Source organism: Danio rerio, chromosome 18 (genome assembly GCF_052040795.2).
Source record: "Danio rerio strain M-AB ecotype USA chromosome 18, GRCz13ab, whole genome shotgun sequence".
NCBI lineage: Eukaryota > Metazoa > Chordata > Actinopteri > Cypriniformes > Danionidae > Danio > Danio rerio.
This window is the reverse complement of record NC_141038.1, coordinates 22,899,577-22,916,867: the sequence shown is the minus strand read 5'-3', so window position 1 is coordinate 22,916,867 and position 17,291 is coordinate 22,899,577. Positions and strand designations below refer to the sequence as shown.

The window sequence follows — 17,291 nt, the reverse complement described above, 5'->3', positions numbered from 1 at the left end:
AGAGAGGATTTTCTTCAATGTCAAAAATATTAGTAATACAGTATATTAGATACAAATAAATAATTCAAGGACAAAGCTCTGGGTTACGTTACCCCAATGCAATACAAAAATTACATTCAGGAGGTTAGCAACTAACGTACATTTCCCTGACTCCAGCATATATACACAACTGATATAAACAGGTGGAGTTTTGGTGTAACGTCACTCATCAGTCATTCTGCAGTCCTTTAGCTGTTGCACTCAAACATACTTCCTCTTTCTGCAACCCTTCTCTGCATACCAGAACTGAACAGTTAAGTGCATTTTCAATATATTTCACAATTTCTACAAGCATCCAGCTCTTTATGACATGTCTTGACTTCTTGTTAGACTTATGTCTGGAGCAAGGTCCCCTGCACTATATTTATTCTTATTCTTTTATTTCCCTCTTGTCCACAGTTTCTTCTAAGAAGTATGCAACACGGTAAGAAAGAAGTATGTTTAGTTAATATATGGTATCAAACAAAAGAAAAACAAACAAAAAAATTCTAATAAAAAACAAATACACAAAAGTAATAAAAAATATATATTTTTCCCCACAGTCATTAGTTGGCACCATTAACAATTGGTGCTAACAATTAAAAATTACCAATCAAAACATGTTATTATAAAGGAAGCCAATTGGGCAAAATAGCCACCAACAAAACGAAAAGGCTAATAAATTTGCCTAGATTGTATAGTTGAGTTTTTTAAAAATTCCAAAGAATATTCCCAAAATAACAATGTGTCAAAATAAGATTTGTCACCAAAAATCCTTCCATTTGCTGAAAAGCAGAGAAAGTTGTTGCCAAAATAAGACTTAAAAACATCCCAGAGTGGATGAAAATATGCTCAACAGTACACCAGAGTTATGAATGACACCATTATTATTTCAGTTATGCTTTAGAATGTTTGAAAAATTCATTGTCACTTACTTTCAGTGCTTTCCTGCTGAACTCTGTTGCCAACGTTCTCCAGAATGATAATGTCATGGTAACCCTCACCCACAATCTGCACCACAGTCTGATCATATTGGTTATCTTTAACCATTAGCTTCATGCTGGCTTCAAATTTTTGAGCCACCTTCGGATGAAACCCGACCAGGAATTCAGCTTGTTGGCCAGCCATAAGTGTCAAAGAGGCTACATAAGCAAGCTGTGCATCTGAAGAGAAGCAAAAAATGCCACATACATTTAATTTTAATACACTTGTGTTGGATATCTCATGCTAACGTTCTGTTTATTTCAATTTACTGCTTATGGTTGCCTGCCGCGAGCTAAATGTTTATACACAAGTCATAAAAAAATAACGGTTTGTTCCTTCTCTTGCTGCACTCTGCGAAATGCAATGACCATAAAGCTTCAAATGACTTAATTAAAATTTAAAGTTAATATACAGCTTTCCAGAATGCACAAATCTGATTGGTCACTGACTGTATTCTACTGGACAAACACAACAGCTTGATGTGAAGTTACCTATCACACTGTATTTTGTGGCTCGAAGCACCCCCTAAATAATCAAATGACAAACAATTTAACGAAAAAATCCTGCTGCTTTTGATGGTTTTAATTCTCTTATTTGGAGAGAAATTAATGTAGAGGCAGTGGGAACACATTTTATTTGAGTTTAATGGCTTGCCTTTTCCAGGATCACTTTCAATGTGTGAGGAGGCTAGTCGGCATACAGTTCCAGGAGCAGCTTTTAGAGTAAAAACGTCTGGGAGATATTGTAAAATAAGGCTAACCTGAAAATTAAACAATACATTATTCCATTGAATATTGAAAGTCATATAAACTGTAGTTTAGTCAAACAAATTCTTATCTTACTTGTGCAGGCACATTGCTGTTGTTCTTGATCACTAATGGAAGAGTTTGCCCTCGTCCCACCAATGAGCGCTTAAACTGTAGCACTGGATGACCTTGATTAGTCCTTTGAACAGGTTTCAAAACAGTGATGCAGGGCAAGTTGCCTTCACCCATTAGATCAAACACCAGAGCTTTGGGTCTGTGGGCAGATACTTGACTTTGGACAAAAGAGAATGAGAAAAGCCACAACAAACTTTAAACAAGCATCCAAGCAGTTCAAATATACATTGAAAACAATAACCTGGTATAGCACGAGCAAACCCGGATTCACCAATACAGTGTCTTTAGGTGAAAAAAAGTGTGGCACTAAAAAATAGCTTGGGCCAAATAAGTTACTGTCCTTCACTTTAGAAATTATTTAAATTAATCAAGTATATGATTATATAAAATCAGATTTTATTTTTGAGATTTGTGACATTCAATCATATTTTTTTAAATTAGGTGTTTTTGATGCTTTTTTTTAAGAGATGGACAAATAAATGTAAGAATAGAATAAGAATGTAAAAGATTTGCTTAATTCAAAGACATTTATAATTTGGTTATTGATAATTTGTAACTAACTAATTTGTTATTTACAAATACATAACTTCTTTAGAAGAGAATATAAAAGAACGGGTTTAAAAAAAAACGGTTTATTAAAAAAAAAAAAAATAGGGTCATTTCACAAGTCCCCTAGTGTTAAACAGTGTAATTTTTAATTTTTTAATCCATTTAGCAGATCGTTGAATCTGGTGGAGACATTTTAGCTTAGCTTAGCATAAATCATTGAATCAGATTAGACCATTAGCATCTCACTTTAAAATGACCAAAGTGTTTCACAAATTTTCCTTTTTAAAGCTTGACCTTTCAGTAGTTACATCATGTACCAGACCAAGTAAAAATTTTGCTATTATTTTATGCTGATATGTCTAGGAACTATACTCTCATTCTAGTGTAATAATCAAGAAATACTACTGACGTTCTATGGCTGCAGCAGTCGAAATTATGCTATGTTTTTTTTTTTGTATATTTCTCCCAGACGCATTAGAAATTTTTCTTGTAATGTTTCACAAAAATAAAGTTAAATAAATAAAACAGTTACCTGGTATTTGATTTCAGAACTGCCTCAAAAACCATGTGATACATCTGCATACTCAAAGGAGAAAATGTGACAGTGGCAAAAGCATGAGAGTGGCTGGGGATACACATCTTTGTAGGAGTCAACTCAAAAACCTCGACATTCTGTGTCTAAAATGTAAAAAAAAAAAAAAACAGAACAGCTGAAAAGATACCATTAAGCAACAAACAGATTATTAATAGTTACAAAGTTACAATTATTCTCACCTTGACTGTTTTGATTGCCAGGGTGAGTTCACAGGATACTTTTCCTGGATTGATCAGTCGGAATCGAGCTTTGGCTGACTGACCCACCAATACATTGTTGAAAACAAACTTGTTCTCATCCTGTACATAAATGCCCATACTGTCCCGGTACTGCTCACATTGCAGCATGCTACTGTTCTTACAGATACGGTGCTCCTCAAAGATAGAAGCAATGTCTGTGCTTGCTATTCCTGTAAACAAAACAGTTGTATCAAATTATATGATGAAAAATAATGAAAATAAAGTTTTTGATTATTAAATGTCCAAAACTTTATTATCATTATTTTTCATCATAACGCTGTATGTCTTACAGGGTTCCCAGTCTAAGCCGTTTGTCAAATTCCCTGATTTTCACTAACTAAAAAGCTGATTTTGTATGACATACTGTATCCACCTTATGTTTCACATTGTAACTTAAATGTGTCAAGACTTTGGGTCTCATTCACTTCCATTTATTTTAAACAAAACAAAACAATGTATGCTGCTTGATTTTGTAAAAAAAATCACATCTTTTTAATATATTTGATTGCCATTTGACAATTGGGAAAGGAATAAAAGGTACTAAAAACACACAAACTATAAAATAAATGAAACAACGTAAACAAAAAACATGATACCGAAAAATGTTATTTTGATAAAATGTTAAACAAAAATCTATGATTTTCCATGACTTGAACCAAAAGATAAGACTTTCAATGTCTGGACTAGACCTTTTAATATTCCATGATATTCCAGAAATTCAATGATCTGTGAGAACCTAGTTCTTATAATCATACAAAAACACAAAGCAAGTTGTTAACCTATATATGACTCATGTACTTAACAAGCTCCTAATACACCTAATAATGGCACGCAAAATAGAATTAAACATAATTAATAACGGATTCAGTAAAATGTATTAATATATTAAATTCTGAAGTATATATAAGTTACAAACCTGGCACACAAACTTCTGCTACAAGCTTGTATGGAATCCCATCTGGGTTGTCAGAGGGGTCTCTGTCAGTGATGTCGATAGCTAAACATTCCTCCCAACTACCTACAGAATCTGCTTTACAATCCACATTAACCACTTGTTGGGTTCCAGGTGCCAAAATCCCAAAGCATGGAAACAATGTGAAAACACCACATGTCAAATTAACCTGTAAAAAACCAACATGTAAATAAACCAATGCATAATATATTATATGTCAGATTGTGACTGTATAGGGTATATGCAGAAGGACTTTTAATTTTGGAGTAACCTAGGTCAAGTGCTTCTAATGAACTGAATGCAATTACGCATTTGATGTCGTTTTTTTTTTTTTTTTTTTTAAATCAACTGCCTGGTTGATATAGGATGTAAAGTGGGTCTCAGATTGTACAAGAAACACTGCATTAAATTCTATTTTCCTGCATCATGTCTTTAAAATATGAACATTTATTTTACTCCTGCTGATCCTGACAGTGTGTGCGTGTAAACAGCTTTTACACTTGAAACAACTAAATGAATGCTGAAGTCTATTAAACCCATTGCATTTTAATTTACATTACAATATTGCAACACTGATGCTGTAAAAGGAACATTATAAAATTGAAATAAGTCACATTAACCGTTTACCAGAAGTTTATCTGTATTGGAAGAAACACTAGCTGTGCATATCAAGAATTGTAAGTAAAGGAATATTATTTTGTACCTGTGTTGACATACCAGCCTCAGTCTGCACATTAAGTCGTAATTCACTGGCACTGGATGGCTTTGCACCATAACTGTCTTTTGATGGCTTCTTATTTACCACACTTAAAAAACAAAAAGTAGAACTTTAAAAAAGTATATAAATAAATAATAAAAACAATTGAAATCACAAAATGATTATACAGTAGAAGTCATAATTATTATCCTTCCTTTGCTTATTTTTATTTTTTTACAAATATTTCCAAAACAATAATTAACAAAATGAGAAATTTTTCACAGTGTTTTCTATAATACTGTTTCTTCTGGAGAAAGTCTTATTTGTTTTTATTCCATTTTAAGGTCAATATTATTAGCCCTCTTAAGCAACATGTTTATTCGATTGTCTACAGAACAAGCCACTGTTGAACAATGAATTGCCTAATTACCCTAGGAGGCCATGATATACAGATGCCAGTGGGCAAATTTTGGTCAAGATGCTGAGGGGAAGGACATATAATAGATATTTAACGACCACAGAGAGTCAGGACATCGGTTTAACGTCTCATCCGAAATACGGTGCCCACTGAGCAGTATAGAATCCCCTTCACTATACTGGGGCATTGGGACCCACAAGGACTCACTAACACCACTTCCGACAGCAACAAAGCTATGTGGTCTTCCATCCAGGTACTGACCGGGCGCAGTCCTGCTTAGCTTCAGTGGACCTCCATGTAGCTGCCGGCTTTAAGTCTTTAAATTGCACTTTAAGCTGAATACTAGTATATTGAACAATATCTAGTAATATATTATGTATTGTCATCATGGCAAAGACAAAATAAATCAGTTATTAGAAATGAGTTATTAAAACTATTATGTTTAGAAATGTGCTAAAAATAATCTTCTTTCCCTTAAACAGAAATTGGAGGGGGGTGGATATACAGGGGGGCTAATAATTCTGACTTCAACTGTATACATATATACAATCTTTTAATAAAAACAGCAGTACCCTCTCCTCTGTGCAGGAACTGAGGCGTTTTTACACAGCCTAATGGTGAACCGAATCTCGAAGTTGCCTTTATTCTCCACAGTGAGAGTCTGTTTTTTACGTGAGCCATGAACCATTGGGCCAAAGTTGATATCATTAGAGGGACTGATAATGTACTTGGAGAAAACTGCCTGGACTGACACTTTGATTGGAATAGTACTAATGGTCTCGCCTCCCTCCAAATTGGGCTCAATAACCTGGGAAAAATACTAAACATTGGTCTCTGATGGCAGCAGAGCTAAGATAAAAAACAAATCATGGTAACCGAGTACTGTATTAGAGTATTGTGAGTATTGGATTGCAAAGAATGTATTAATTTATAAAATACCTGACAACAAAGGATTGGGTTATCTCTGATGGACATTTCCTTGTCGTTTTGATAAATAATCTGGACAGTGGTGGGTTTATTGTTGGGGCGTAGAGAGCCCTTCCGAGGAGTGATGGAGAATATTGAGTTCAGATCCGGCATTCCTGGCTCTGTCGCATCTAATGTAAACCTATAAAGGAGAGGACATATACAGACATATTTGATAATATCTCATCTCGAAAACTGTAATGTAAGATTAAATATCTACTTACTTAAATGCTATGTCATATTTGCCCTTGTTTTCTAACTTAATAGACCGCTTGACTTCTTCTGACACTTTGAATGTTCCAAAGTCTAATGACCCATTCGAATCTGCAGTAAATACAAACATTAAATGAACAAAAAAATAAAGTAGAGGAACTATGACGTCAATTTGTATGCAAAAACCTAGAAGCTGGGATTTTGGTTAATTCGCTTAAATAGGGTTCGTAGCTTTCACAAACTCAAGATACTTTCACGTTTCATTCCACGACATAAAACACATCAGTTACATCCAACTCTTGATTTTTAAAATCGGTTAGGCTTCTTTAAAAAGAAGATTGCTATCAAGTTGCTAAACGGGACTACAGGTGGTGTCAGAGACATTACGTCATCGAGCAAAACTAGTCTGGAATACAGCTCGCTCGTATTGGACATTTCTGTTATTTAGGTTTTTTCATAAGTAATATTTTAGTTTGTAGTATTTTTTCTAATTGGGAATTCATATTGTGCGTGGATAATTCCTTCTGTATAAATAGCATGGATTATAATATAATAAACCGAGTAAACAAAGAGAATCTTTGTCATGGACCATATTTCTAAATATAAACTTGAAAAGTTGTCAGAAGCAGAGTGGTGCTGATGTCAAAGGCAAGCGCCCTGAAGACACTGTAGTCCGTTTATAGCCAAATGTTAGCTTTTCAGTTCTTGCGTTTGCATTTAAGATCCAAAAGTGATAAAAGTTATATTTTTGTGTGAGTATTATCCGGTTGGACAAAACGTGTAAGTGTAATGAACTGTGTTTGAACACAACACTTATTTTTTGCAATCTTCGAAAAAAGCCTATGGGAAAATAGCATGGGGACTTTATTAAGGGATCCAGTTTTATGCTAGCAGCCGATTGGCCTACAAGTTTATGTCATAGTTCCTCCACTCTACAGTTGGCCAAAAATGCTACAGAAATTTTTCACGTTGCATAATCAAGACACTGCATTTAGTTTCTAACTTTGCGTTATATTTAAGAAAAAACACACGAGTTTGAAACAACACAAGAGACACAATTCAATAACGCAAGGACACATTTTTCATATTAGGGTGACATATTATAGTGTGATGAACCATTAAGCTATTATCAGTGGAGTACCTTCTGGAATGATTATGTCCACCGCAATATCATAGGCCTCAGCAATAATCTGAATGTTCTCTGAATGCTGAACAATGCCAAGAATGTTTTCCACATCTGACACCTGGTAAACACACAAACAATAGCTAATGCATTCTAAGTGCCACATTAATAACACAAATTAAAAACACACATTTGTAAACATTTGTAGTGTTTCAGTCACATAAAAAAAAAGTTTGCGCTGCAGTACCTCTAAACAAATGGATCGTTTCAGTTTGATTGGGCTCTTGGCTATAAAATGCATGTGTAGGAGGAAGTCAGAATGAGGCATGATGATGCCCTGGTTCTGTGACACGCTGAATTCATCTCCAAGCAACTCCAGTCCCCTCAGTCTCCAAGCAGCTGGCATAAGGGTGTTATTGGACAAACGCAAGCTCTGGGTTTCTTTTCTGTAGGAAAAGTACACAAATGAAAGAAAACTATAAAAATGTTTAATAATTCTGTAACAGCTGGTATACACATTTAAATTAAAATGACAAACAACCATAATTTTTTAAAGGTCCCGTGAAGTGCTTTAAAATGTACATTTTTATTCAATGTTTGACATAATCTCAGTTAAAACATGCCTGCCCTATCATTTCGTTTTATTACCGCTCTGCCAGTGAAAGTAGTTGAGCTCAGACGTATCAAATGTAAAGCATCTAGAAGGGAGTGAGGCATTACAGATACTAGAGAGCATTTATTTGGTCACAATTTGATGAGAAACTGAAGTATGAGGTGACGTGAATAAATTTGTTAATCCATTTAGGCAGAAGTGATAAACTACAAGCTTTACACATTTATATCAGTTTAATATCTTTAAATGCTAATCTTGTCACTGTTTTGGTGCGCACTAGCTTATTGATATCCTAAAAATTAACAATACTGATATTAACATTTAAAAAACTTAATTTTAACTTCATGGGACCTTAAGCACAGGTAAATAGCAGACCTGAATGGAGGAGTTTTGTCAAAATGGAGGAGCTTGCGGTCCATCTCCAACTCAGGTCTTACTCCTATACAGGACAGGCGGAAGAGGACAGGCTCTGGGTTCCCCTTGATGCAGCAAACCACACTGTCCTCTATATGTTTGGGGTTATTTGGATATGCCCACACATTCAAAACCTGTCAGGAGAATATCAAACATCAACTAGATATAAAAGTAGTTTGGCACAAACTCTGTTGGCTTAAATAAGCCTTGCGTTAACAAGTTACTAGCAGGAATAAACATGTTGCTAACATGTTTTTAACAAGTTTAAGCATGCTGTTGACAAGAATAAAGAATTATTATGTCTGAACGCATTGCTTACATGTTACTAAAATGTTTATACAGTATATTGCTAACATACTTTAACACTACACTAAATTAAATATCATTAAGCTCGCATGTTTCTACAATGGTGAGCACCATGCTAGCATGTTACTGGCATTTTTTTTAAAAAGGTAACATCTTAACAAACTTGAATTATGCAGCATGTTGTCAGTGTTTATCTAACGTTTACTATTTAAAAAAAGACAAAAATTAGGATGTTGCTAAAATGGTTTTATTACAAATCGAACAACCTAAAAAACATGGTGTTGTAGTTAAACCATGACAACCAAAAATTAATGATAGTTTTGCTACACTAACGTTCGAGGTTACAGAAGTAACCCTTCGTTCCCCGAGGAGGGGAACGGAAGTGCCATGAATGGGAGGATTCGGATCAGAAGCCGCTTATCTGGAGAGTATTGAACGGGCCAATGAATGAAATTAATTGGCAGCGTAAGCTTGCGCAGGTGTGCGACATCTGCAATTATCTCAGCATATAAGCACACCTTAAGCCAGCAGACGCCATCCTTTTAAGCTGAAGAGACTTTCAAACAGCTAAGGGACAGTCATTATGGCGACGGAATATGGCACTTCCGTTCCCCTCCTCGGGGAACGAAGGGTTACTTCTGTAACCTCGAACGTTCCCCTTCGGTTGGGGAACTTCAGTGCCATGAATGGGAGAATATGGAAAGCGCCATAATGACTGCACCTTACCAACACCCCCGATGAGGAGATAGTCAAGCAAGCGTGACGCACCCACATCATGGGGGGCGCGGTCCTCCAACGTGTCCCTGGCCCTAATTTATCCTACTTCAACAGAAGTTTTACGGATTTAGATATATTTTTTGGGAAGTCGTGAGCATCTAGATAATTCTAGGAAATACGACAGTACGTTGGGAAGCGTGCAATCCCGATAGGGAGGACGCTGCGGAGGCCATCCGTTACCCAAGGGGGGGATAGATGGCAGAATTTACCTATGGACTAGCCCTAAAAAGGGGGAGTACGCATAGCAAAGAGTGGTTAGCGGAGAGGGAAGACACGGGTCCGCCCAGGGGGGGGACTTAACCGTGGCGGAATAAGCATATGGGATCGCCTAGTGGGGATCATGCATAGCAGGCACCTATACCCAAAACGCGGGCTGACCAGCGGGCAGACCTACAACGTAGTGGGCCAGCAAGTGACTCCTCCGCTGAGTCAGTGCTGGGGGCCACGGAGGAATCTGCAGGGCTCACCTGACGGGGAACTTTACTGACAGATAAAAAAGGCGCACGTACCTCCGTGTTAGGGAGAATGGCGCAGCAAGCGTGTTTCAACACCCTACCGAGTTGTCTCCTCAATCACCAAAGGGTTACCTAATACCCTTGAGGAAACCGGCTCCACTCGCAGATTGTAAAACCTTGCAAATGTGTTGGGTGTCGCCCAGCCCGCAGCTCTACAGATGTCTGTTAGAGAGGCGCCGCGTGCACGCGCCCAAGAGGATGCAACGCTCCGAGTGGAGTGTGCACGTACTCCCGGGGGACACGGCTGACCTCGACTCGAATAAGCGAGTGAAATGGCATCAACAATCCAGTGGGATAATCTTTGTTTCGATACGGCACTTCCCTGCTGCCGACCGCCATAACAGACAAAAAGCTGCTCAGATGATCTAAAATTCTGAGTACGGTCCACATAAATGCGCAGAGCGCAAACTGGACAAAGTAAAGAAAGGGCTGGGTCTGCCTCCTCCGGGGGCAGCGCTTGCAGGTACACTACCTGATCTCTAAAGGGGGTGGTAGGAACCTTGGGCACATAACCGGGGCGGGGTCTCAGGATAACGTGAGAGTAATCCGGCCCGAATTCCAGGCACTAGTCACTGACCGAAAATGCCTCCAGGTCCCCGACCCTCTTGATGGAGGCCAACGCAACCAGCAGAGCTGTCTTCAGGGACAGAAATCTTAGAGATACTGATTCGAGTGGCTCAAAGGGATCGGATCGCAGACTCGTGAGAACGAGGGCGAGATCCCAAGAGGGCATGAGAGGGGGGCGAGATGGATTAATTCGCCTAGCACCCCTAAGGAACTGGATGACCAGGTTATGCTTTCCCACGGTGCCGCCAGCTACCGTGCTATGATAAGCGGAGATGGCGGCCACGTAAACCTTGAGAGTGGAGGGCGACAGCCTGCTGTCCAACTTCTCTTGAAGGAAAGAGAGCACAACACTAATCTGGCAATTTCGGGGGTCTTCTCTGCGAGAGACGCACCATTCAGTGAATAGACTCCACTTCAGGGCGTAGGCGCGCCTCGTGGAGGGGGCTCTAGCCTGAGTGATGGTATGAACCACCGCAGTCGGTAGGTTACCTAAGTCTTCCTCGCGTCTAGGGACCACACGTGGAGGTTCCAAAGATCGGGGCGAGGGTGCCAGATGGTGCCCTGTCCCTGAGAGAGTAGGTCCTCTCTCAAAGGGATCCGCCAGGGGAGGGCCGTCGCGAGGAGTGAGAGCTCTGATATCCAGGTCCGGTTGGGCCAAAGGGGCGCAACTAGCAGAACCTGTTCCTCGTCCTCCCTGACCTTGCACAGAAACTGCGCGAGCAGGCTCACTGGGGGAAACGCATACTTGCGCATGCCCCGAGGCCAGCTGTGGGCCAGTGCATCCGTGCCGAGAGAGCCCTCGGTCAGGGAAAAAAACAACTGGCAGTGAGCGTTCTCGGGGGAAGCAAACAGATCGATCTGGGCCTCCCCGAATCGCGCCCATATCAGCTGAACAGACTCGGGGTGGAGTCTCCATTCTCCAGGGCGTAACAGCTGTCTTGAGAGCGCATCGGCTGCACGATTGAGCGTGCCTGGGACGTGAATGGCGCGCAGCGATTTCAGCCGCGGGTGACTCCAGAGGAGCAGACGGCGGGCGAGCTGAGACATGTGGCGAGAGCGCATACCCCCCATGCGGTTGATATACGCCGCCACCGCCGTACTGTCCGTCCTGACCAGCACGTGTCGCCGCTCCAGCACCGGTAAAAAGCGGTGGAGAGCGAGGAACACTGCCAACAGCTCTAGGCGATTGATATGCCAATGCAGCTGGGCACTCTTCCAGAGGCCCGCAGCCGCATGCCCGCGACACACGGCCCCCCAACCCGTGTTGGAAGCGTCTGTTGAAACAACAACATGGCTGGACGCCTGTCCTAGAGGCACACCGGCCTGTAGGAACGAGGGGTCGTTCCAAGGGCTGAGGGCGCGGCGACACAGCGCAGTAACCGAGACCCGGTGTGTGCCCGCGTGCCATGCGCGTCTGGGGACCCGATCGTGAAGCCAGTGCTGAAGTGGTCTCATATGGAGCAACCCGAGCGGCGTGACGGCGGCTGCGGATGCCATATGCCCCAGGAGCCTCTGAAAGAACTTCAGTGGGACCACTAGTTTGCTGTCGAGCTCCCTCAGACAGTTCAGCAACAGGCGAGCGCGTTCCTCGGAGAGGTGCGCTACCATGGTGATCGAGTCCAGCTCCATCCCGAGAAAAGAAATCCTCTGCACGGGGGCGAGTTTGCTCTTTTCTCGGTTGACCTGAAGCCCCAGTAGGCGGAGATGCCGAAGCACCTCGTCCCTGTGCATAATCAATTGCTCCCGCAAGTGGGCTAAAATCAGCCAGTCGTCGAGATAACTGAGTATGCGAATGCCCGCGAGCCGAAGGGGCGCTAGGGCACCCTCCGCGAGTTTGGTGAAGACCCGCGGAGACAGAGAGAGCCCGAAGGGGAGGACCTTGTACTGCCACGCTCGACCCTCGAACGCAAACCGCAGAAATTGGCGGTGGCGTGGAAGAATGGAGACATGGAAATACGCGTCCTTCAGGTCTATGGCTGCAAACCAATCCCGAGGACGAACGCATTGGAGAATGCGCCTCTGCGTGAGCATTCTGAACGGCAGCTTGTGCAGACAGCGGTTCAAAACGCGCAGATCTAGGATTGGCCGTGACCCACCGCTCTTTTTGGGTACGATGAAGTATGGGCTGTAAAACCCACTCTCCATCTCGGCTGGAGGAACCGGCTCGATTGCACCCTTCGCCAGGAGGGCAGCAATCTCCTCTCGCAAGACAGGGGCGGACAGGGGGTTGACCCTGGAGAAATACACGCCCGTAACTTGGGGGGCCGTTTCGCGAACTGAATCGCGTAACCGAGTCTGATTGTGCATATGAGCCACCGCGAGAGGCTGGCCCGCGCTAACCAGGCAGGCAGAGCCCTCGCTAATGGAGTCATAGCTACAATCGCTGACGTACCAGCGGTGGGGCAGCGCGGAGTGGGTGTGCTGATCCGGGAAGCACGAGGGTCCCGCGGAAAAGCTGGAGGAGAGCGATTCGCTCTGGCTCCGCACCCTGACTCCGGAGAGGGGGCTGGAGGGCTGAGGGAAGGGAGACCGTCCCCCCAGCGCTCGTGAGCCACTGGCGAAGCACGTAGAGTCTGCGAGCCGGAAGGCAGCGCGTCCCGGACTGGCAGAACTCGTGCAGTCACATCCGGGGAAGGGAAAAAGTGCTCTTTTACTGATGTTTTGGTGGCACTGAAAAGTACCGTTGTTATCGGGGCCCCGCCCTCCAGCGGGGAAAGAGCAAGTTTCCTCTTCTCCGCATGGCCTGTCTCAGGGACGCTTCGCGGTCCGTTTACCGGACTTAACGGCGCCCTGGGCAGGAGGGGCTGCCTGCTTTCGAGGTGAACGCCACGCCCGCTTGGCCGGAGGCGCAGGCGGGGGCGGGGCAGCACTCGTTGGCGGGCGCCCTCGGCGAGGAACAGCGGAGGTGGATGGCTCGGCGGGCGGAGCGGGCTTACGGCCACGCCGATAGATGACATTGCCCATCGCATCCGACTGCTCTTTCACCGCCTTGAATTCCTGGGTGAATTCACCGACGGTGTCGCCGAACAGGCCAGCCTGGGATATGGGCGAGTCAAGAAAGCGAACTTTGTCAACGTCGCGCATATCGGCCAGGTTTAGCCATAGGTGGCGTTCCTGAACCACAAGTGTGGACATCGTCCTCCCCAGCGCACACGCGGCGGACTTAGTAGTCCGAAGAGCATAGTCGGTCGCGGTGCGCAGCTCATGTAATAAGCTTGGGTTGGACCCGCCCTCGTGCAGCTCGGCCAGCGCCTGCGCTTGGTAGCGCTGGTAGGTGGCCATCGCGTGCAAAGCAGAAGCAGCCTGGCCCGCAGCCTTATAAGCTCTGGCTCCGAGGGAGGCAGACAACCTACAGGCTTTGGACGGGAGGCGGGGCAAACCCCGCCACGTAGAGGCGCCGCGCGGACAAAGATTGACCGCGATAGCGCGCTCCACTGACGGGATCGCCTCATACCCCCTGGCAGCTCCGCCGTCAAGGGCGGTGAGGGCGGAGGCACTCGCAGCACGGGCAGAGAAAGGTGCCCTCCAGGACTGCGTGAGCCTACTGTGCACTTCCGGGAAGAAGGGGACGAGAGGCTTCGAAGGCTTCGCCTTCTGGTCCTCTACGTAGCACCCATCTAGTCGGTCCGGCCGCGGAGCTGGGGGATAAACCATCTCCAACCCCACGGCCGAAGCAGCCCGGGAAAGCACGGCTAACATGTCCGCTTCAGGATCCGATTTGACAGCGCTCACCTGCCCGGAGGGGGCGAGCGGGTCCGGATCTTCGTCGGACAGTGAAAGCCCACCCTCCGATGCCGCGGAGGACATCTGATCTCCGGTGTCAGCGAGTGTGAGAGCTACCATCTGGTTAGACGGATCACTCTCACCACCCGAAGCTTGGATGGAGCGCCGTGAGGAGCGAGAGGTCCGCGAGCCCGTGGGCGGCGGATTAGCTCCCGCTGAAACCCTTAGATCTGCCCGAGCGCCCGCTGCTTTTTTAGAACAGGAGGCAACTGGGGTGGCTCGCTCTCTTGCGAAAGTTAGCCGCGATCTTAGCTGTGCAACGGTCATGGCATCGCAATGACGACATGAACCGCCCGCGAGCACCGCATTAACATGCTGGACCCCCAAACATGCAATGCAGTGATCGTGTCCATCATCCGGAGACAGGAAACCCCCGCATCCAGAAACGCACAGTCGGAGCGCCATCCTGAAAAGGACGTGCTGCACGACTGTGTTGCTCTTTTAGGAAAGTTGCAACTATACGCACCGCTCTGGAGGACCGGACCCAAAGAACCGCAGGCACGGGAGTAACCCAGCTCGACCGTCTGCCACCGCGAAGACCCACTCTGGACCGGGAGACACACTCGTTCGCTCTGAAGTGCTGATCAGCAAGAGGAACCCTCATCGACTCACTCAGAAAGGATCTGAAGCGAAAAGGATGGCGTCTGCTGGCTTCAGGTGTGCTTATATGCTGAGATAATTGCAGATGTCGCACACCTGCGCAAGCTTACGCTGCCAATTAATTTCATTCATTGGCCCGTTCAATACTCTCCAGATAAGCGGCTTCTGATCCGAATCCTCCCATTCATGGCACTGAAGTTCCCCAACCGAAGGGGAACCATAGTTTAGTCATAACATCTAGAATAAAACCAACCCAGGCTCATACTGAAACCTCTGGAGACCGTCAAAAACATCCCAGGAGCTAAATTTTTTTTGCAGATTTTGTTGTTGCGAATGCACCAGAGGCCACTAGTCGCGTGTGCCATTCAAACCTGCTGTTCTCTTGTAAATCCACCAGAGGCCACTGTTTACTGACTGTTTGACTGACTGACTGACCGATCAACTGACCCACCCTCCCCCTTCCCTAAACCTAACCAATAGTATTTTAAAAAGCAGAGATTGACCTGCCCACCAACTTCCCTAAACCTAACAGACAAATTTAAAAAGCTATTCAGAAAAAAAAGCCCTTGTCTGATTTTTTACCACATTTTACCACATTCTCACCCTGTTATTTACTTGTTTGTTTTATTTTTTGGCTTCTGTTTTTGTCTTACCCACTTTCTGGAACCGTACACCAATGTACATGGCAAGCTAACTGAACAAACTGGTAACAGCTGTCTAAATGTTGGCTTATTCAAATAATCAGTGCATGTATCCCACATCCAGTCCAAAGTATAAAAAAAGAGTATAAAAAAGATAAAGTGTACAAAGTATAAACGCTCATACCTTTCGCTCATTGGTCTTCAAGGTCATATTTGGAGGGTCAAGAAGGAAAGTCGTGGCCTTGCTGTCATGTTGAAAGCAAAACTGGATCTCCGCCTCCATTTGAGAATTGTTGTGAATTACAAACTTTTCCATGTTCTCTGGATATTTTCCTACTTTATATCTGAATCAGGATAACATCATAATATTAATAAAAAACAAATATACACTTACATTCCTATGCAATATCTTAAACATGAAAGATGACCGTTAATGCAAAAGTACTAGATGCTAGCACCTGTCCCTGGTCTTTCCACATAGGAGAGGTCCAAACTCATACAGGTCTGACTGGATAACGTAAGTCTTCTGTAGTCCACTCTCAGGACGCAGTGTCTTTTTGCAGTGGGCAAACAGAATCCTATTACACACAAAAAAGGCTACTAAGTTCTACATGTCCAAAGGCAATGATAACTACAGTATATTTCCCTACTGAAATGTCACTCACTTGGGGTCTCGGCTTATCGATGGGTAAGTACAAATTCCTTTACAGTGTAGCTGATAACATCGTTTGGTCCCTAAGACCTCAAAGCTGAAAGTCTGATGAAATTGCCCATGAACTGAAGAGTTAAACTTGATCCTTAGGGTAATGGCTCCATTTGGTGGTACAATCCAACGGAAATCAGTGAGTCTGCAAAAGAACAAATTTAAAACATACTGTACTGTAGGTAAAGGCTTCTATTTATTAGTGATTTTAAATGCTTTCATATGCATAGGGAATCTCCTATACCCTTGGTTATATTCTGGTTTGGGCTCCTCAGACTGGCCAGGGTTGGATGTGGTAGTAATTGTCATGCCCTCCTACAAAGCAACATGAAATTGAACAAGTATTCTTTTTTTCTTATTCAAATTATTCCAAAATATACAGTTAGGTCCATTAATATTTGGACATCTACACAATTATAACATTTTTGGCTCTATGCACCAACACAGTCGATTGGAAATGAAACAAACAAGATGTGCTTTAACTGCAGCATGTCCGCTTTAATTTGAGGGTATTTACATCCAAATCAGATGAATGGTTTAGGAATTACAACAGTTTGCATTTGTGCCTCCCACTTGTTAAGGGTCCAAAAGTAATTGGACAAAATAATAATCATAAATCAAATGATTATTTGACTTTTTAATACTTGGTTGCAAATCCTTTACAGTCAATAACAGCCTTGAAGTCTGAAACGCATAGACATCACCAGACGCTGGGTTTCATTCATAGTGGGGCTCTG

General features: G+C 43.4%; 1 protein-coding gene across 3 annotated transcripts in view; it reads right to left on the bottom strand.

Moving 5' to 3' along the window:
• Nucleotides 1-17,291, bottom strand: part of hydin (HYDIN axonemal central pair apparatus protein) — a 147,174-nt gene that overhangs the window by 28,777 nt on the left and 101,106 nt on the right. For 2 of the 3 annotated variants that reach the window (XM_087292113.2, XM_087292114.1), the window contains 17 exons: nt 16,799-16,869; nt 16,517-16,699; nt 16,310-16,429; nt 16,036-16,195; nt 8,624-8,796; nt 7,883-8,081; nt 7,654-7,756; nt 6,524-6,623; nt 6,273-6,441; nt 5,906-6,141; nt 4,922-5,024; nt 4,183-4,387; nt 3,207-3,436; nt 2,965-3,110; nt 1,845-2,040; nt 1,657-1,762; nt 954-1,181 (listed from right to left, as the gene is read on the bottom strand). In XM_087292113.2, the coding sequence (XP_087148239.1) occupies nt 954-1,181; nt 1,657-1,762; nt 1,845-2,040; nt 2,965-3,110; nt 3,207-3,436; nt 4,183-4,387; nt 4,922-5,024; nt 5,906-6,141; nt 6,273-6,441; nt 6,524-6,623; nt 7,654-7,756; nt 7,883-8,081; nt 8,624-8,796; nt 16,036-16,195; nt 16,310-16,429; nt 16,517-16,699; nt 16,799-16,869 (2,728 nt within the window). 3 annotated transcript variants of the gene reach the window in all.